The sequence below is a fragment of the Salvelinus fontinalis genome, chromosome 7 (genome assembly GCF_029448725.1).
Source record: "Salvelinus fontinalis isolate EN_2023a chromosome 7, ASM2944872v1, whole genome shotgun sequence".
NCBI lineage: Eukaryota > Metazoa > Chordata > Actinopteri > Salmoniformes > Salmonidae > Salvelinus > Salvelinus fontinalis.
This window is the reverse complement of record NC_074671.1, coordinates 1,173,273-1,195,285: the sequence shown is the minus strand read 5'-3', so window position 1 is coordinate 1,195,285 and position 22,013 is coordinate 1,173,273. Positions and strand designations below refer to the sequence as shown.

At 40.8% G+C, this 22,013-nt stretch overlaps 1 protein-coding gene across 1 annotated transcript in view; it reads right to left on the bottom strand.

Moving 5' to 3' along the window:
- zbtb47b (zinc finger and BTB domain containing 47b) overlaps positions 1-22,013 on the bottom strand; it is a 129,283-nt gene that overhangs the window by 14,485 nt on the left and 92,785 nt on the right. Inside the window, 2 exon segments of the mRNA XM_055928151.1 lie at positions 13,134-13,278; positions 18,763-18,878. Coding sequence (XP_055784126.1) covers positions 13,134-13,278; positions 18,763-18,878 — 261 coding nt within the window.

The following is a 22,013-nucleotide window of genomic DNA, read 5'->3' as shown; positions in this document are numbered from 1 at the left end:
GAGGGTGGAGAGGAGGATCTGATAGAGCCTGAGACGCCCAGCCCTGAGAGGGTGGAGAGGAGGATCTGTAGAGCCTGAGACGCCCAGCCCTGAGAGGGTGGAGAGGAGGATCTGATAGAGACTTAGACACCCAGCCCTGAGAGGGTGGAGAGGAGGATCTGATAGAGACTGAGACACCCAGCCCTGAGAGGGTGGAGAGGAGGATCTGATAGAGACTGAGACACCCAGCCCTGAGAGGGTGGAGAGGAGGATCTGATAGAGCCTGAGACGCCCAGCCCTGAGAGGGTGGAGAGGAGGATCTGATAGAGACTGAGACGCCCAGCCCTGAGAGGGTGGAGAGGAGGATCTGATAGAGACTGAGACACCCAGCCCTGAGAGGGTGGAGAGGAGGATCTGATAGAGCCTGAGACGCCCAGCCCTGAGAGGGTGGAGAGGAGGATCTGATAGAGACTGAGACACCCAGCCCTGAGAGGGTGGAGAGGAGGATCTGATAGAGACTGAGACACCCAGCCCTGAGAGGGTGGAGAGGAGGATCTGATAGAGACTGAGACACCCAGCCCTGAGAGGGTGGAGAGGAGGATCTGATAGAGCCTGAGACGCCCAGCCCTGAGAGGGTGGAGAGGAGGATCTGATAGAGCCTGAGAAGCCCAGCTCTGAGAGGGTGGAGAGGAGGATCTGATAGAGACTGAGACACCCAGCCCTGAGAGGGTGGAGAGGAGGATCTGATAGAGACTGAGACGCCCAGCCCTGAGAGGGTGGAAAGGAGGATCTGATAGAGACTGAGACGCCCAGCCCTGAGAGGGTGGAGAGGAGGATCTGATAGAGACTGAGACGCCCATCCCTGAGAGGGTGGAGAGGAGGATCTGATGGTTCACGGTGTCGAAGGCAGCGGATAGATCTAGGAGGATGTTAACAGAGGAGAAAGAAAAGGAAGGAAGGATACAGGTCTATAGTTTGACGTCAGATGAGTTGACGCAGCCAGGGAAGAGTTGATGGGAGAAAAATGGGAGAAGGCCTCCAGAGATGGTCTGGAGAACGGAGGAGGGGATGGGGGTCGAGCAGGCAGGTTGTTGTATGGCCAGACCTCACTAGTTGCAGGACTTCATCTGGAGAGAGGGGAGAAAAAGGTGGTGTAGCGTCCCAAGGTCCCAATAGGCTAAGTGAATGAGGAGCGGATGTCATCAACATCACTCAGGATGGGTGGGCCGAGCCGGCCAGGAGGAAAGGAGTAGAGTCAGAGAGGCAAAAATCAGGAGACAGGAGGGAGAATAATTTATCAGAAGGCAGAGATCATAGGATAGAAGAGGATAGAGTAGTGGGACAGCGAGCAAAGATTGTGACGGCGCTTGACAATCTGGGTAAGGGCTAAGGGTTGGAGGAATGAATACAAAGTAGTTATTTAACTTCTCTAGGATAGGGGGAAGCATTTGGAATTTTGGATGAAAAGTGTGCCCAAATTAAACTGCCTGCTACTCAGGCCCAGAAGCTAAGATATGCCTATTATTAGTATATTTGGATAGAAAACACTCTGAAGTTTCTACAACTGTTTGAATCATGTCTGTGATTATAACAGAACTTATTTGGCAGGCGAAACACAGAGGACAAACCATTCAGAATTCTTTTTTTTGGAGGTCACTCTCTTTTCAATGAATTTTCATTGTGAATCCAGATTTCTAATTGACCTTCTTGCAGTTCCTATCGCTTCCACTGGACGTCAACAGTCTTTAGAAATTGGTTGAGGTTTTTCCTTTGAGAAATGAAGAAGTAGCACTGTTCAAAACGAGGCTAGAGGGAAGTGTGTTCTTTGTTTTCATCCGGTATCGAACACATTATATCTTAAATTTGATCGATTATTTATGTTAATAAATACCTAAAGTTGTATTAGGAAGTAGTTTGAAATGTTTGGACAAAGCTTACAGGTAACTTTGATAGTCATGTTGACAGAGTTGGAACCGGTGTTTTTCTGGATCAAATGTGACAAATAAATGTACATTTTGTATATATATCGACGGAATTAATCGAACAAAAGGACCATTTGTGATGTTTATGGGACATATTGGAGTGCCAACAGAAGAAGCTCGTCAAAGGTAAGGCATGAATTATATCTTTATTTCTGCGTATTGTGTCGCGCCTGGAGGGTTGAAATATGATGGTCTGTGTTTGGTTGCTATCCTCAGATAATAGCATCGTGTGCTTTCGCCGTAAAGCCTTTTTGAAATCTGACACTTTGGCTGGATTCACAACAAGTGTAGCTTTAATTTGGTGTATTGCATGTGTGATTTCATGAAAGTTAAATTTTTATAGTAATTTATTTGAATTTGGTAAATAAGTAAATAATAATTCAAATAAAAAAGTAAATAATAATTCAAAATAAATTACTATAAATATTAAAACTTTCATGAAAGTTTCATGCAGTTAGATTAGTAGGCCTCTATTAAAGAGGTCAAGCATATTGCATTCCTTGTTGGAGTTGGAGGGGACTGGGAAAGGGTGAGGTCAAGAGGAAAGGAGGGGAAAGAGAGAGTTGGAAAGAAATTTAGCGAAGGCAGACATCGGGAGGTTGAAGTCACCAAGTACTAAGAGCGGTGAGCCATCGTCAGGAAATGAGCATATCAAGGTGTCAAGCTCATTGAATTGAGGAACCCTCCAAGGGCACCTGGTGAGCGATAGATGACAATAATGTTAAGCTGAAGTGGACAAATGACACGATGGAAAACAAAATGAGAGATGGACAGGTGAGAGAGGAAGAAAAGAGAGCATCTCCAGTTAGGAGAAATGACCGGTGCCACCACCATGACGACCAGATGCTCTCAGACTATGAGACACAGTGAGATGAAGAGAGAGCAGCTGGAGCAGCAGTGTTCTCTGGGGAGATCCATGTCTCCGTCAGGGCCAGAAAGTCAAAGGACTGAAGGGCAGTTCCCAAAAGGGTTGTGCACCATGGGTACACTAAATTAGAAGAGTTGCAGCCAAGGGAGCGTCTGTAAAGCCTACAGGGAAAGGAGCGAACTGGGATAGAAAACACACACATAGTTGACAAAGCTACAAAAGAGCAAAATGAGATCATCAGAAAATAACTAGGTAAGATACTTAAGTGAGAGAGTGATGTGGAGCCTTCCTCGAAGACGGTCTTAGTTTTGCTGACACGACCACCGCTTACACGGAGAAACCAGGGGAGACTGAAGAACTAAAAATAATTCCTAATTGTCTAGCAGAGGTGGAGAGCACACCTCCCTGTACTAATTACTGATTGCCAAGGAGAGGTGAAACCACCCCCCCTCCAATACAGCCTCTGATTACCAACACAACAACAGTAACACATTGCCCTTCCCCTTAATCCTGGGTGATGTGTCAACAACTAACTGCAAATAATGATCATCAGCAGTTCACACGAAGTAGGACACTGAGAAAACAGGAAACACGTAAAATAGACAGCCCTAGCTAGCAAAACACAGTACTAGACCACAACAGATAAAGACAAAAAAAATTGTACTCATCACCAATGTTCCCGCTCATTTTTTCCGGCACTGAGCAACATTCCGGTCTGCTGAGCGCAAACTTGAACGTTGTGAAAATTCTGTGCGACCTCCAGTGCACTTTTATTGTGAACACTGAGGCTGTACCCGCTAGTTTCAGACAGTCGTCAACTAGGCTACTGTGGCTATTTGATCACAAAGTAGGCCTACCAGAGTGGTCTACCTGTCAACAGTGTGTACGGGAGGAGAAGTCAGGTGCAGGAGAGCAGAGTGTAGTGAACAGGCGCACTGGAAGTCCGTTCCACAAATGACAGCACATAACAACAACAACGTGCCAAAAACACGGAACAAAAGTAAAGCGCCCGACAATAATCCACAAAACCAACAAACAATTACACACAAAGACATGGAGGGGAACAGAGGACTAAATACATGCAATAATTATGGAATGAAAACCAGGTGTGAAATGGAACAAGACAAAACCAATGGAAAATGAGAAATGGAGCGGCGATGGCTAGAAAGTCGGTGATGTCAATCGCCGAACGAACAAGGAGAGGAGCCGACTTGGGTGGAAGTCGTGACACTACCATCAAAAACAATGGATAAAATGCATCCCATAACATTATAACATGGAAATAGCTGTTCTATCATTCAGCCTACAGTAGCAGCCAATGTGTGGTGTTCAAAGTAGACCTACATTCCATGAGACTTTTGAAATAAACATGCAGGGCTTGACATTAACCTGTTTATCCACGTGTCCTTCAGACAAGGAGGTGATTGAAAATGTTGTTTGACAAGAAACCACTTTACAAAATAAAATGCAATATTTTTCCCATACCATTATTACAGAGAATCAGAAAAAGTATGCTACTGTCTATTGGCTACTTAGTTTATACAACAACCCCCCCCTAAAAAAATTAATCACTGCACCTTTAAGACAAAAGAAAAAGCTCTTTATCCGACTTGCTTTTCAAAGATGCTTCGAAATGTCCACGTTTTGTGCTCACGTAGGAAGCAATCACTCCCCCATTGGTGACTACAAATGATCTAGAACTGGGCCCATGTGGCTACATGCAGCTCTTACATGATCTCAGAACAAGTGCATCTACTCACGACCGCTCATGCTGTAAACACAGTCCAGTTCAAAGTGAATGGCACAGATCCATTTATGGTAATGCTCTATTTGCAAAAAGGCCTACTGCAGCTCTGATTGGTTATGCCTCACCGGTCTGTGTAGAGTATAGGCCTGACCTACTGCAGCTCTGATTGGTTACGCCTCACCGGTCTATGTAGAGTATAGGGCTGACCTACTGCAGCTCTGATTGGTTAAGCCTCACCGGTCTGTGTAGAGTATAGGCCTGACCTACTGCAGCTCTGATTGGTTATGCCTCACCGGTCTATGTAGAGTATAGGCCTGACCTACTGCAGCTCTGATTGGTTATGCCTCACCGGTCTATGTAGAGTACTGGCAAGTCATGCATATCAATGCAATAGAATCCTACTCCGATGTGTTCAAAATCTCTTGCATAGTTAGTTTTGTTTCGTTATGTTCCATTGAAAGTGGCTAATATTGCTTTGATTCAATCCCAATTCTAACAGTAAGTGGAAACATTGACAGTGTTAACTAATGGGGAAAACTCTAGAGAGTAAAGTGAAGTTCAATGTGGTGCTTCTCAGCGTGGGCTGATATTTACTCTGAGGGGCAGTTGAGGGGGGCTGATATTTACTCTGAGAGACAGTTGAGGGGGGCTGATATTTACCCTGAGAGGCAGTTGAGGGGGGCTGATATTTACTCTGAGGGCAGTTGAGGGGGGCTGATATTTACTCTGAGGGCAGTTGAGGGGGGCTGATATTTACTCTGAGGGGCAGTTGAGAGAGGCAGTTGAGGGGGGCTGATATTTACTCTGAGGGCAGTTAAGGGGGGCTGATATTTACTCTGAGGGGCAGTTGAGGGGGGCTGATATTTACTCTGAGGGCAGTTGAGGGGGGCTGATATTTACTCTGAGGGGCAGTTGAGGGGGGCTGATATTTACTCTGAGGGCAGTTGAGGGGGTCTGATATTTACTCTGAGGGCAGTTGAGGGGGGCTGATATTTACTCTGAGGGCAGTTAAGGGGGGCTGATATTTACTCTGAGGGGCAGTTGAGGGGGGCTGCATGCCTGCAGCTTAGAGGGAACATTTATTATCATTCTCTTGGCGAGATCAGGAGTCTAGCTATAGAATGAAGTGTTATAGTGTTATAGTGTTATAGTGATATAGTGTTATAGTGTTATAGTGATATAGTGATATAGTGATATAGTGATATAGTGTTATAGTGATATAGTGTTATATTATAGTGATATAGTGATATAGTGTTATAGTGATATAGTGATATAGTGTTATAGTGATATAGTGTTATAGTGATATAGTGTTATAGTGATATAGTGATATAGTGTTATAGTGATATAGTGATATAGTGATAGTGATATAGTGATATAGTGATATAGTGATATAGTGTTTTAGTGATATAGTGTTATAGTGATATAGTGTTATAGTGTTATAGTGATATAGTGATATAGTGATATAGTGATATAGTGTTATAGTGATATAGTGTTATATTATAGTGATATAGTGATATAGTGTTATAGTGATATAGTGATATAGTGTTATAGTGATATAGTGTTATAGTGATATAGTGTTATAGTGATATAGTGTTATAGTGATATAGTGATATAGTGTTATAGTGATATAGTGATATAGTGATAGTGAAATAGTGATATAGTGATATAGTGTTATAGTGATATAGTGATATAGTGTTTTAGTGATATAGTGATATAGTGTTATAGTGATATAGTGTTATAGTGTTATAGTGATATAGTGATATAGTGTTATAGTGATATAGTGTTATAGTGATATAGTGTTATAGTGATATAGTGATATAGTGTTATAGTGTTATAGTGATATAGTGTTATAGTGATATAGTGTTATAGTGATATAGTGTTATAGTGATATAGTGTTATAGTGTTATAGTGTTATAGTGATATAGTGATATAGTGTTATAGTGATATAGTGTTATAGTATTATAGTGTTATAGTGATATAGTGTTATAGTGTTATAGTGTAATAGTGATATAGTGATATAGTGTTATAGTGTTATGTTATAGTGTAATAGTGATATAGTGATATAGTGATATAGTGATATAGTGTTATGTTATAGTGTTATAGTGTAATAGTGATATAGTGATATAGTGATATAGTGTTATAGTGTTATGTTATAGTGTTATAGTGTAATAGTGATATAGTGATACAATGTAACAGTATTATAGTGTTATGTTATAGTGTTATAGTGTAATAGTGATATAGTGTTATAGTGTAATAGTGATATAGTGATACAATGTAACAGTATTATAGTGTTATAGTGATATAGTGATATAGTGTTATAGTGTTATGTTATAGTGTTATAGTGTAATAGTGATATAGTGTTATAGTGTAATAGTGATATAGTGATACAATGTAACAGTATTATAGTGTTATAGTGATATAGTGATATAGTGATATAGTGTTATAGTGATATAGTGTTATAGTGATATAGTGATATAGTGATATAGTGTTATATTATAGTGTTATAGTGATATAGTGATATAGTGTTATAGTGATATAGTGATATAGTGTTATAGTGATATAGTGATATAGTGATATAGTGATATAGTGATATAGTGTTATAGTGTTATAGTGATATAGTGATATAGTGTTATATTATAGTGTTATAGTGTTATAGTGATATAGTGATATAGTGTTATAGTGATATAGTGTTATAGTGATATAGTGATATAGTGTTATAGTGATATAGTGTTATAGTGATATAGTGTTATAATGTTATAGTGATATAGTGTTATATTATAGTGTTATAGTGATATAGTGTTATAGTGATATAGTGATATAGTGTTATAGTGATATAGTGTTATAGTGATATAGTGATATAGTGATTTTGTGATATAGTGTTATAGTGTTATAGTGATACAATGTTATAGTGTTATAGTGATATAGTGTTATAGTGATATAGAGTTATAGTGATATAGTGATATAGTGATATAGTGTTATAGTGATATAGTGATATAGTGTTATAGAGATATAGTGATATAGTGATATAGTGATATAGTGTTATAGTGATACAATGTTATAGTGTTATAGTGATATAGTGTTATAGTGATATAGAGTTATAGTGATATAGTGATATAGTGATATAGTGTTATGGTATAGTGATAGTGTTATAGTGTTATAGTGATACAATGTTATAGTGTTATAGTGATATAGTGTTATAGTGATATAGTGTAATAGTGATATAGTGTTATGTTATAGTGATATAGTGTTATAGTGATATAGTGTTATGTTATAGTGATATAGTGTTAAAGTGATATAGTGTTATAGTGTTATAGTGTTATAGTGATATAGTGATATAGTGTTATAGTGTAATAGTGATATAGTGATACAATGTAACAGTATTATAGTGTTATAGTGATATAGTGATATAGTGTTATAGTGATATAGTGTTATAGTGATATAGTGATATAGTGATATAGTGTTATAGTGATATAGTGATATAGTGTTATATTATAGTGTTATAGTGATATAGTGTTATAGTGATATAGTGATATAGTGTTATAGTGATATAGTGATATAGTGATATAGTGATATAGTGTTATAGTGATATAGTGATATAGTGTTATATTATAGTGTTATAGTGATATAGTGATATAGTGATATAGTGATATAGTGTTATAGTGATATAGTGTTATAGTGTTATAGTGATATAGTGTTATAGTGATATAGTGTTATAGTGTTATAGTGATATAGTGTTATAGTGTTATAGTGATATAGTGTTATATTATAGTGTTATAGTGATATAGTGTTATAGTGATATAGTGATATAGTGTTATAGTGATATAGTGATATAGTGTTATAGTGATATAGTGATATAGTGATTTTGTGATTTTGTGATATAGTGTTATAGTGATATAGTGATATAGTGATATAGTGTTATAGTGATATAGTGATATAGTGTTATAGAGATATAGTGATATAGTGATATAGTGTTATAGTGATACAATGTTATAGTGATATAGTGTTATAGTGATATAGAGTTATAGTGATATAGTGATATAGTGATATAGTGTTATGGTATAGTGATATAGTGTTATAGTGATATAGTGATATAGTGATATAGTGATATAGTGTTATAGTGATATAGTGATATAGTGTTATAGTGATATAGTGATATAGTGTTATAGTGTTATAGTGTTATAGTGATACAATGTTATAGTGTTATAGTGATATAGTGTTATAGTGATATAGTGTAATAGTGATATAGTGTTATGTTATAGTGATATAGTGTTATAGTGATATAGTGTTATGTTATAGTGATATAGTGTTAAAGTGATATAGTGTTATAGTGTTATAGTGATATAGTGATATAGTGTTATAGTGTAATAGTGATATAGTGATACAATGTAACAGTATTATAGTGTTATAGTGATATAGTGTTATAGTGATATAGTGTTATAGTGATATAGTGATATAGTGATATAGTGATATAGTGTTATATTATAGTGTTATAGTGATATAGTGTTATAGTGATATAGTGATATAGTGTTATAGTGATATAGTGATATAGTGATATAGTGATATAGTGTTATAGTGATATAGTGATATAGTGTTATATTATAGTGTTATAGTGTTATAGTGATATAGTGATATAGTGATATAGTGTTATAGTGATATAGTGATATAGTGTTATAGTGTTATGTTATAGTGTTATAGTGTAATAGTGATATAGTGTTATAGTGTAATAGTGATATAGTGATACAATGTAACAGTATTATAGTGTTATAGTGATATAGTGATATAGTGTTATAGTGATAGTGTTATAGTGATATAGTGATATAGTGATATAGTGTTATATTATAGTGTTATAGTGATATAGTGTTATAGTGATATAGTGATATAGTGTTATAGTGATATAGTGATATAGTGATATAGTGATATAGTGTTATAGTGATATAGTGATATAGTGTTATAGTGATATAGTGTTATAGTGATATAGTGTTATAGTGATATAGTGATTTAGTGTTATAGTGATATAGTGATATAGTGATATAGTGTTATAGTGATATAGTGTTATAGTGATATAGTGTTATAGTGATATAGTGATATAGTGTTATAGTGTTATAATGATATAGTGATATAGTGATATAGTGATATAGTGTTATAGTGATATAGTGATATAGTGTTATAGTGATATAGTGTTATAGTGATATAGTGTTATAGTGTTATAGTGATATAGTGTTATATTATAGTGTTATAGTGATATAGTGTTATAGTGATATAGTGATATAGTGTTATAGTGATATAGTGATATAGTGTTATAGTGATATAGTGATATAGTGATTTTGTGATATAGTGTTATAGTGTTATAGTGATACAATGTTATAGTGTTATAGTGATATAGTGTTATAGTGATATAAAGTTATAGTGATATAGTGATATAGTGATATAGTGTTATAGTGTTATAGTGATATAGTGATATAGTGTTATAGAGATATAGTGATATAGTGATATAGTGATATAGTGATATAGTGTTATAGTGATACAATGTTATAGTGTTATAGTGATATAGTGTTATAGTGATATAGAGTTATAGTGATATAGTGATATAGTGTTATGGTATAGTGATATGGTGTTATAGTGTTATAGTGATACAATGTTATAGTGTTATAGTGATATAGTGTAATAGTGATATAGTGTTATGTTATAGTGATATAGTGTTATAGTGATATAGTGTTATGTTATAGTGATATAGTGTTATAGTGATATAGTGTTATGTTATAGTGATATAGTGTTAAAGTGATATAGTGTTATAGTGATATAGTGATACAATGTAACAGTATTATAGTGTTATAGTGATATAGTGTTATAGTGATATAGTGATATAGTGTTATAGTGATATAGTGTTATAGTGATATAGTGATATAGTGTTATAGTGATATAGTGTTATAGTGATATAGTGATATAGTGTTATAGTGTAGTAGTGTTATAGTGTTATAGTGTTATAGTGATATAGTGTTATAGTGATATAGTGTTATAGTGATATAGTGTTATAGTGATATAGTGATATAGTGTTATAGTGATATAGTGATATAGTGATATAGTGATATAGTGATATAGTGTTATGTTATAGTGTTATAGTGATATAGTGTTATAGTGTTATAGTGATATAGTGTTATAGTGATATAGTGATATAGTGTTATAGTGTTATATTATAGTGATATAGTGATATAGTGTTATAGTGTTATAGTGATATAGTGTTATAGTGATATAGTGATATAGTGATATAGTGTTATAGTGATATAGTGATATAGTGATATAGTGTTATAGTGTTATAGTGTTATATTATAGTGATATAGTGATATAGTGTTATAGTGATATAGTGTTATAGTGATATAGTGATAGTGTTATAGTGTTATAGTGATATAGTGATATAGTGTTATAGTGTTATATTATAGTGATATAGTGATATAGTGTTATAGTGATATAGTGATATAGTGATATAGTGATATAGTGTTATAGTGATATAGTGATATAGTGTTATAGTGTTATATTATAGTGATATAGTGATATAGTGTTATAGTGATATAGTGATATAGTGATATAGTGTTATAGTGATATAGTGATATAGTGATATAGTGTTATAGTGTTATAGTGTTATAGTGGTGGTATAGTGTTATAGTGTAGTAGTGGTATAGTGTTATAGTGTTATAGTGTTATAGTGATATAGTGATATAGTGATATAGTGATATAGTGTTATAGTGTTATAGTGATATAGTGATATAGTGATATAGTGATATAGTGTTATAGTGATATAGTGTTATAGTGTTATAGTGATATAGTGTTATATTAGTGATATAGTGTTATAGTGATATAGTGATATAGTGATATAGTGTTATAGTGTTATAGTGTTATAGTGATATAGTGATATAGTGTTATAGTGATATAGTGATATAGTGTTATAGTGTTATAGTGTTATAGTGATATAGTGATATAGTGTTATAGTGATATAGTGATATAGTGATATAGTGTTATAGTGATATAGTGATATAGTGTTATAGTGATATAGTGATATAGTGATATACTGTTATAGTGTTATAGTGTTCTAGTGTTCTAGTGTTATAGTGTTCTTATTTACAATGACGGCCGGTTAGATGTTATCCCTACCGGGGGACAGTGTTAGATGTTATCCCTACCGGGGGACAGTGTTAGATGTTATCCCTACCGGGGGACAGTGGGTTAACTGCCTTTTTTCAGGGGCAGAATGACAGATTTTTATATTGTCAGATCGGGAATTCGATCTTGCAACCTTTCGGTTACTAGTCCAACGCTCTAACCACGAGGCTACCTGCCGCCCAGTAACTGTGTGTGCGTATCTATACATACCAGCTCTAACCACGAGGCTACCTGCCGCCCAGTAACTGCGTATCTATACATACCAGCTCTAACCACGAGGCTACCTGCCGCCCAGTAAATGTATCTATACATACAAGCTCTAACCACGAGGCTACCTGCCGCCCAGTAAATGTATCTATACATACCAGCTCTAACCACGAGGCTACCTGCCGCCCAGTAAATGTGTATCTATACATACCAGCTCTAACCACGAGGCTACCTGCCGCCCAGTAAATGTGCGTATCTATACATACCAGTGCGTATCTATACATACCAGTGTGTGTCTATACATACCAGTGCGTGTCTATACATACCAGTGCGTGTCTATACATACCAGTGCGTATCTATACATACCAGTGCGTATCTATACATACCAGTGCGTATCTATACATACCAGTGCGTATCTATACATACCAGTGCGTATCTATACATACCAGTGCGTATCTATACATACCAGTGCGTATCTATACATACCAGTGCGTATCTATACATACCAGTGCGTGTCTATACATACCAGTGTGTGTCTATACATACCAGTGCGTATCTATACATACCAGTGCGTATCTATACATACCAGTGCGTATCTATACATACCAGTGCGTATCTATACATACCAGTGCGTGTCTATACATACCAGTGTGTGTCTATACATACCAGTGCGTATCTATACATACCAGTGCGTATCTATACATACCAGTGCGTATCTATACATACCAGTGCGTATCTATACATACCAGTGCGTGTCTATACATACCAGTGCGTATCTATACATACCAGTGTGTGTCTATACATACCAGTGCGTATCTATACATACCAGTGCGTATCTATACATACCAGTGCGTATCTATACATACCAGCTCTAAACACGAGGCTACCTGCCGCCCATACCAGTGCGTATCTATACATACCAGTGCGTATCTATACATACCAGTGTGTGTCTATACATACCAGTGCGTATCTATACATACCAGTGTGTGTCTATACATCTATACATACCAGTGTGTGTCTATACATACCAGTGTGTGTCTATACATCTACACATACCAGTGAGTATCTATACATCTACACATACCAGTGTGTGTCTATACATACCAGTGTGTATCTATACATCTATACATACCAGCTCTAACCACGAGGCTACCTGCCGCCCAGTAAATGTGTGTATCTATACATCTATACATACCAGTGTGGGTCTTCATGTGTTCGTCAAAGTACTGCTTCATGTTGAAGTCCTTGCCGCACCACTGGCACATGAACTGTTTGTGTCCGATGTGGATGGACATGTGGGAGCGGAGCTGGTACTTATACTGGAACCGCTCATTACAGTTCTATAAGGAGACAGAGAGATACAGCTGGTACTAATACTGGAACCACTCATTACAGTTCTATAAGGAGACAGAGAGAGACAGCTGGTACTAATACTGGTACCACTCATTACAGTTCTATAGGGAGACAGAGAGAGACAGCTGGTACTAATACTGGAACCACTCATTACAGTTCTATAAGGAGACAGAGAGAGACAGCTGGTACTAATACTGGAACCACTCATTACAGTTCTATAAGGAGACAGAGAGAGACAGCTGGTACTAATACTGGAACCACTCATTACAGTTCTATAAGGAGACAGAGAGAGACAGCTGGTACTAATACTGGAACCACTCATTACAGTTCTATAAGGAGACAGAGAGAGACAGCTGGTACTAATACTGGAACCACTCATTACAGTTCTATAAGGAGACAGAGAGAGACAGCTGGTACTAATACTGGAACCACTCATTACAGTTCTATAGGGAGACAGAGAGAGACAGCTGGTACTAATACTGGAACCACTCATTACAGTTCTATAGGGAGACAGAGAGAGACAGCTGGTACTAATACTGGAACCACTCATTACAGTTCTATAAGGAGACAGAGAGAGACAGCTGGTACTAATACTGGAACCACTCATTACAGTTCTATAAGGAGACAGAGAGAGACAGCTGGTACTAATACTGGAACCACTCATTACAGTTCTATAAGGAGACAGAGAGAGACAGCTGGTACTAATACTGGAACCACTCATTACAGTTCTATAAGGAGACAGAGAGAGACAGCTGGTACTAATACTGGAACCACTCATTACAGTTCTATAAGGAGACAGAGAGAGACAGCTGGTACTAATACTGGAACCACTCATTACAGTTCTATAAGGAGACAGAGAGAGACAGCTGGTACTAATACTGGAACCACTCATTACAGTTCTATAAGGAGACAGAGAGAGACAGCTGGTACTAATACTGGAACCACTCATTACAGTTCTATAAGGAGACAGAGAGAGACAGCTGGTACTAATACTGGAACCACTCATTACAGTTCTATAGGGAGACAGAGAGAGACAGCTGGTACTAATACTGGAACCACTCATTACAGTTCTATAAGGAGACAGAGAGAGACAGCTGGTACTAATACTGGAACCACTCATTACAGTTCTATAGGGAGACAGAGAGAGACAGCTGGTACTAATACTGGAACCACTCATTACAGTTCTATAAGGAGACAGAGAGAGACAGCTGGTACTAATACTGGAACCACTCATTACAGTTCTATAAGGAGACAGAGAGAGACAGCTGGTACTAATACTGGAACCACTCATTACAGTTCTATAAGGAGACAGAGAGAGACAGCTGGTACTAATACTGGAACCACTCATTACAGTTCTATAAGGAGACAGAGAGAGACAGCTGGTACTAATACTGGAACCACTCATTACAGTTCTATAAGGAGACAGAGAGAGACAGCTGGTACTAATACTGGAACCACTCATTACAGTTCTATAAGGAGACAGAGAGAGACAGCTGGTACTAATACTGGAACCACTCATTACAGTTCTATAAGGAGACAGAGAGAGACAGCTGGTACTAATACTGGAACCACTCATTACAGTTCTATAAGGAGACAGAGAGAGACAGCTGGTACTAATACTGGAACCACTCATTACAGTTCTATAAGGAGACAGAGAGAGACAGCTGGTACTAATACTGGAACCACTCATTACAGTTCTATAAGGAGACAGAGAGGAGACAGCTGGTACTAATACTGGAACCACTCATTACAGTTCTATAAGGAGACAGAGAGAGACAGCTGGTACTAATACTGGAACCACTCATTACAGTTCTATAAGGAGACAGAGAGAGACAGCTGGTACTAATACTGGAACCACTCATTACAGTTCTATAAGGAGACAGAGAGAGACAGCTGGTACTAATACTGGAACCACTCATTACAGTTCTATAAGGAGACAGAGAGAGACAGCTGGTACTAATACTGGAACCACTCATTACAGTTCTATAAGGAGACAGAGAGAGACAGCTGGTACTAATACTGGAACCACTCATTACAGTTCTATAAGGAGACAGAGAGAGACAGCTGGTACTAATACTGGAACCACTCATTACAGTTCTATAAGGAGACAGAGAGAGACAGCTGGTACTAATACTGGAACCACTCATTACAGTTCTATAAGGAGACAGAGAGAGACAGCTGGTACTAATACTGGAACCACTCATTACAGTTCTATAGGGAGACAGAGAGAGACAGCTGGTACTAATACTGGAACCACTCATTACAGTTCTATAAGGAGACAGAGAGGAGACAGCTGGTACTAATACTGGAACCACTCATTACAGTTCTATAAGGAGACAGAGAGAGACAGCTGGTACTAATACTGGAACCACTCATTACAGTTCTATAAGGAGACAGAGAGAGACAGCTGGTACTAATACTGGAACCACTCATTACAGTTCTATAAGGAGACAGAGAGAGACAGCTGGTACTAATACTGGAACCACTCATTACAGTTCTATAAGGAGACAGAGAGAGACAGCTGGTACTAATACTGGAACCACTCATTACAGTTCTATAAGGAGACAGAGAGAGACAGCTGGTACTAATACTGGAACCACTCATTACAGTTCTATAAGGAGACAGAGAGAGACAGCTGGTACTAATACTGGAACCACTCATTACAGTTCTATAAGGAGACAGAGAGAGACAGCTGGTACTAATACTGGAACCACTCATTACAGTTCTATAAGGAGACAGAGAGAGACAGCTGGTACTAATACTGGAACCACTCATTACAGTTCTATAGGGAGACAGAGAGAGACAGCTGGTACTAATACTGGAACCACTCATTACAGTTCTATAAGGAGACAGAGAGAGACAGCTGGTACTAATACTGGAACCACTCATTACAGTTCTATAAGGAGACAGAGAGAGACAGCTGGTACTAATACTGGAACCACTCATTACAGTTCTATAAGGAGACAGAGAGAGACAGCTGGTACTAATACTGGAACCACTCATTACAGTTCTATAAGGAGACAGAGAGAGACAGCTGGTACTAATACTGGAACCACTCATTACAGTTCTATAAGGAGACAGAGAGAGACAGCTGGTACTAATACTGGAACCGCTCATTACAGTTCTATAAGGAGACAGAGAGAGACAGCTGGTACTAATACTGGAACCACTCATTACAGTTCTATAAGGAGACAGAGAGAGACAGCTGGTACTAATACTGGAACCACTCATTACAGTTCTATAGGGAGACAGAGAGAGACAGCTGGTACTAATACTGGAACCACTCATTACAGTTCTATAGGGAGACAGAGAGAGACAGCTGGTACTAATACTGGAACCACTCATTACAGTTCTATAAGGAGACAGAGAGGAGACAGCTGGTACTAATACTGGAACCACTCATTACAGTTCTATAGGGAGACAGAGAGAGACAGCTGGTACTAATACTGGAACCACTCATTACAGTTCTATAAGGAGACAGAGAGGAGAGAGTGATGAGATGAGGTGAGGTGAGGTGATGGGTAGTGTACAGTGTGGTGATGGGTAGTGTACAGTGTGTTGATGGGTAGTGTAGTGTGCAGTGTGGTGATGGGTAGTGTACAGTGTGTTGATGGGTAGTGTAGTGTGCAGTGTGTTGATGGGTAGTGTAGTGTACAGTGTGGTGATGGGTAGTGTAGTGTGCAGTGTGGTGATGGGTAGTGTACAGTGTGGTGATGGGTAGTGTACAGTGTGTTGATGGGTAGTGTAGTGTGCAGTGTGGTGATGGGTAGTGTAGTGTACAGTGTGGTGATGGGTAGTGTACAGTGTGTTGATGGGTAGTGTAGTGTGCAGTGTGGTGATGGGTAGTGTGCAGTGTGTTGATGGGTAGTGTAGTGTACAGTGTGTTGATGGGTAGTGTAGTGTGCAGTGTGGTGATGGGTAGTGTACAGTGTGGTGATGGGTAGTGTACAGTGTGTTGATGGGTAGTGTAGTGTGCAGTGTGGTGATGGGTAGTGTGCAGTGTGGTGATGGGTAGTGTACAGTGTGGTGATGGGTAGTGTACAGTGTGGTGATGGGTAGTGTACAGTGTGGTGATGGGTAGTGTACAGTGTGGTGATGGGTAGTGTACAGTGTGGTGATGGGTAGTGTACAGTGTGGTGATGGGTAGTGTACAGTGTGTTGATGGGTAGTGTAGTGTACAGTGTGTTGATGGGTAGTGTAGTGTACAGTGTGGTGATGGGTAGTGTAGTGTACAGTGTGGTGATGGGTAGTGTAGTGTACAGTGTGGTGATGGGTAGTGTAGTGTACAGTGTGGTGATGGGTAGTGTAGTGTACAGTGTGGTGATGGGTAGTGTAGTGTACAGTGTGGTGATGGGTAGTGTACAGTGTGGTGATGGGTAGTGTAGTGTACAGTGTGGTGATGGGTAGTGTAGTGTACAGTGTGTTGATGGGTAGTGTAGTGTACAGTGTGGTGATGGGTAGTGTAGTGTACAGTGTGGTGATGGGTAGTGTACAGTGTGGTGATGGGTAGTGTACAGTGTGTTGATGGGTAGTGTAGTGTACAGTGTGGTGATGGGTAGTGTAGTGTACAGTGTGGTGATGGGTAGTGTAGTGTACAGTGTGGTGATGGGTAGTGTAGTGTACAGTGTGGTGATGGGTAGTGTAGTGTACAGTGTGGTGATGGGTAGTGTAGTGTACAGTGTGGTGATGGGTAGTGTAGTGTACAGTGTGGTGATGGGTAGTGTAGTGTACAGTGTGGTGATGGGTAGTGTAGTGTACAGTGTGTTGATGGGTAGTGTAGTGTACAGTGTGGTGATGGGTAGTGTACAGTGTGGTGATGGGTAGTGTAGTGTACAGTGTGGTGATGGGTAGTGTAGTGTACAGTGTGGTGATGGGTAGTGTAGTGTACAGTGTGGTGATGGGTAGTGTAGTGTACAGTGTGGTGATGGGTAATGTAGTTTATAGTGTGGTGATGGGTAATGTAGTTTATAGTGTGGTGATGGGTAATGTAGTTTATCGTGTGGTGATGGGTAATGTAGTTTATAGTGTGGTTATGGGTAATGTAGTTTATCGTGTGGTGATGGGTATAGTAGTTTATAATGTGGTGATGGGTAATGTAGTTTATAGTGTGGCGATGGGCATTGTAGTTTATAGTGTGGCGATGGGCATTGTAGTTTATAGTGTGGTGATGGGTAAGGTAGTTTATAGTGTGGCGATGGGTATTGTAGTTTATAGTGTGGTGATGGGTATTGTAGTTTATAGTGTGGTGATGGGTAATGTAGTTTATAGTGTGGCGATGGGTAATGTAGCTTATAGTGTGGTGATGGGTAATGTAGTTTATAGTGTGGCGATGGGTATTGTAGTTTATAGTGTGGTGATGGGTAATGTAGTTTATAGTGTGGTTATGGGTAATGTAGTTTACAGTGTGGTTATGGGTAATGTAGTTTACAGTGTGGTTATGGGTAGAGTTGATTTGAGAAAGGCTTTCCAACCTCACACTTGAAGGGCTTCTCTCCAGAGTGTTGTAGAGAGTGAACCTTCAGGGACATTCCGCGCTTGAAGGACTTCCCACACGTCTCACAGGTGAATGGCATGTCCTTGGTGTGGGCTAGACAAACAGACAGACAGACAGACAGTCAGTAAGACAGACAGACAGTCAGGCAGTCAGTCAGACAGGCAGACAGACAGTCAGTCAGACAGGCAGTCAGACAGACAGACAGACAGACAGACAGACAGTCAGACAGGCAGTCAGTCAGTCAGACAGTCATTAAGACAGACAGACAGACAGGCAGGCAGTCAGACAGGCAGTCAGACAGACAGACAGACAGACAGACAGTCAGTAAGACAGACAGACAGACAGACAGACAGTCAGTAAGACAGACAGACAGTCAGTCAGACAGGCAGTCAGACAGACAGACAGACAGTCAGTCAGACAGGCAGTCAGACAGACAGACAGACAGACAGACAGACAGACAGTCAGACAGGCAGTCAGTCAGACAGTCATTAAGACAGAACTATCACCAGTTACAGGCATGTCCTTAGAATCTACACAGAAAACAAATCAGACACCATTGTCTCTCTTCAGGACCATATTCACTGATTACAGTATCTTTACTACTACTGACCTACTATCATATTCACTGATTACAGTATCTTTACTACTACTGACCTACTATCATATTCACTGATTACAGTATCTTTACTACTACTGACCTACTATCATATTCACTGATTACAGTATCTTTACTACTACTGACCTACTATCATATTCACTGATTACAGTATCTTTACTACTACTGACCTACTATCATATTCACTGATTACAGTATCTTTACTACTACTGACCTACTATCATATTCACTGATTACAGTATCTTTACTACTACTGACCTACTATCATATTCACTGATTACAGTATCTTTACTACTACTGACCTACTATCATATTCACTGATTACAGTATCTTTACTACTACTGACCTACTATCATATTCACTGATTACAGTATCTTTACTACTACTGACCAGCCTGACCCATCCCCCCTCTCAGTCCCCATCCAGTCTGAGCCATTCCCCCGCTGCCCCCATCCACTCTGACCCATTCTCCCCCGCTGCCCCCATCTAGTCTGACCCATTCCCCCGCTGCCCCCATTTGGTCTGACCCATTCCCCCGCTGCCCCCATCCAGTCTGACCCATTCCCCCGCTGCCCCCATCTAGTCTGACCCATTCCCCCGCTGCCCCCATCTAGTCTGACCCATTCCCCCGCTGCCCCCATCTAGTCTGACCCATTCCCCCGCTGCCCCCATCTAGTCTGACCCATTCCCCCGCTGCCCCCATCTAGTCTGACCCATTCCCCCGCTGCCCCCATCTAGTCTGACCCATTCCCCCGCTGCCCCCATCCAGTCTGACCCATTCCCCCGCTGCCCCCATCCAGTCTGACCCATTCCCCCGCTGCCCCAATCTAGTCTGACCCATTCCCCCCCCTAAGTCCCCATCCAGTCTGACCCATTCCCCCGCTGCCCCCATCTAGTCTGACCCATTCCCCCGCTGCCCCCATCTAGTCTGACCCATTCCCCCGCTGCCCCCGTCTAGTCTGACCCATCCCCCGCTGCCCCCATCTAGTCTGACCCATTCTCCCCCGCTGCCCCCATCTAGTCTGACCCATTCCCCCGCTGCCCCCATCTAGTCTGACCCATTCCCCCGCTGCCCCCATCTAGTCTGACCCATTCCCCCGCTGCCCCCATCTAGTCTGACCCATCCCCCGCTGCCCCCATCCAGTCTGACCCATTCCTCCGCTACCCCCATCTAGTCTGACCCATTCCCCCGCTGCCCCCATCTAGTCTGACCCATTCCCCCGCTGCCCCAATTCCAGTCTGACCCATTCCTCCGCTGCCCCCATCTAGTCTGACCCATTCCCCCGCTGCCCCCATCTAGTCTGACCCATTCCCCCGCTGCCCCCATCTAGTCTGACCCATTCCCCCGCTGCCCCCATCTAGTCTGACCCATTCTCCCCCGCTGCCCCCATCTAGTCTGACCCATTCCCCCGCTGCCCCCATCTAGTCTGACCCATTCCCCCGCTGCCCCCATCTAGTCTGACCCATTCCCCCGCTGCCCCCGTCTAGTCTGACCCATCCCCCGCTGCCCTCATCCAGTCTGACCCATTCCTCCGCTGCCCCCATCCAGTCTGACCCATTCCCCCGCTGCCCCCATCCAGTCTGACCCATTCCTCCGCTGCCCCCATCTAGTCTGACCCATTCCCCCGCTGCCCCCATCTAGTCTGAGCCATTCCCCCGCTGCCCCCATCTAGTCTGACCCATTCCCCCGCTGCCCCCATCCAGTCTGACCCATTCCCCGCTGCCCCCATCCAGTCTGAGCCATTCCCCCGCTGCCCCCATCTAGTCTGACCCATTCCCCCCCCTAAGTCCCCATCCAGTCTGACCCATTCCCCCGCTGCCCCCATCCAGTCTGACCCATTCCCCCGCTGCCCCCATCCAGTCTGACCCATTCCCCGCTGCTCCCATCCAGTCTGACCCATTCCCCCGCTGCCCCCATCCACTCTGACCCATTCCCACCCTGTTTGGATTACGATATGTCAAGCTCATATTTTGCCCTATTCTGTTCCAGTTTAAGCAAGCAACCACGTCGAACTGAAATCGTACCAGAAACATGTTGTGTAGTTTTCACAGCTTTTAATTAAACTTTTAAGCTTTTAATAATCTCGGTGCCATGATGGATTGCGTTGTCCAGACCATGGACCGCTGGGAGAGACAGGAAGTCTCTCCAACGCCTCTCCCAGCGCAACCGGGGTTACTTCTACCCGTCCCGTCCGGGTCCAGTTCTAGTGGGATGCGTCTCTCCCTTACATTTACATTTAAGTCACTTAGCAGTTAGAAGGATTACTTTATCCTATCCTAGGTATTCCTTAAAGAGGTGGGGTTTCAGGTGTCTCCGGAAGGTGGTGATTGACTCGCTGACCTGGCGTCGTGAGGGAGTTTTCCCAGGGAGGATGATGGGACGACAGCACGGTGCCAGGGGTTCCTCTTACAACTGAACCTATACCTGGCCACCGTTCACCCAGCTCCCTCGGGAAGGGAGAGTGTCCACCCTCGTCTCATGCCTCGCGGGGAGAGCTCTGGAGTGGGCAAATGCCGTATGGGGTGAAGGAGACGCGGCGTTGGACCACTTCGAGGAGTTCACCGTCTTCGACCATCCACCCGAAGGAAGAGCAGGGAACGGCTCTTCCATT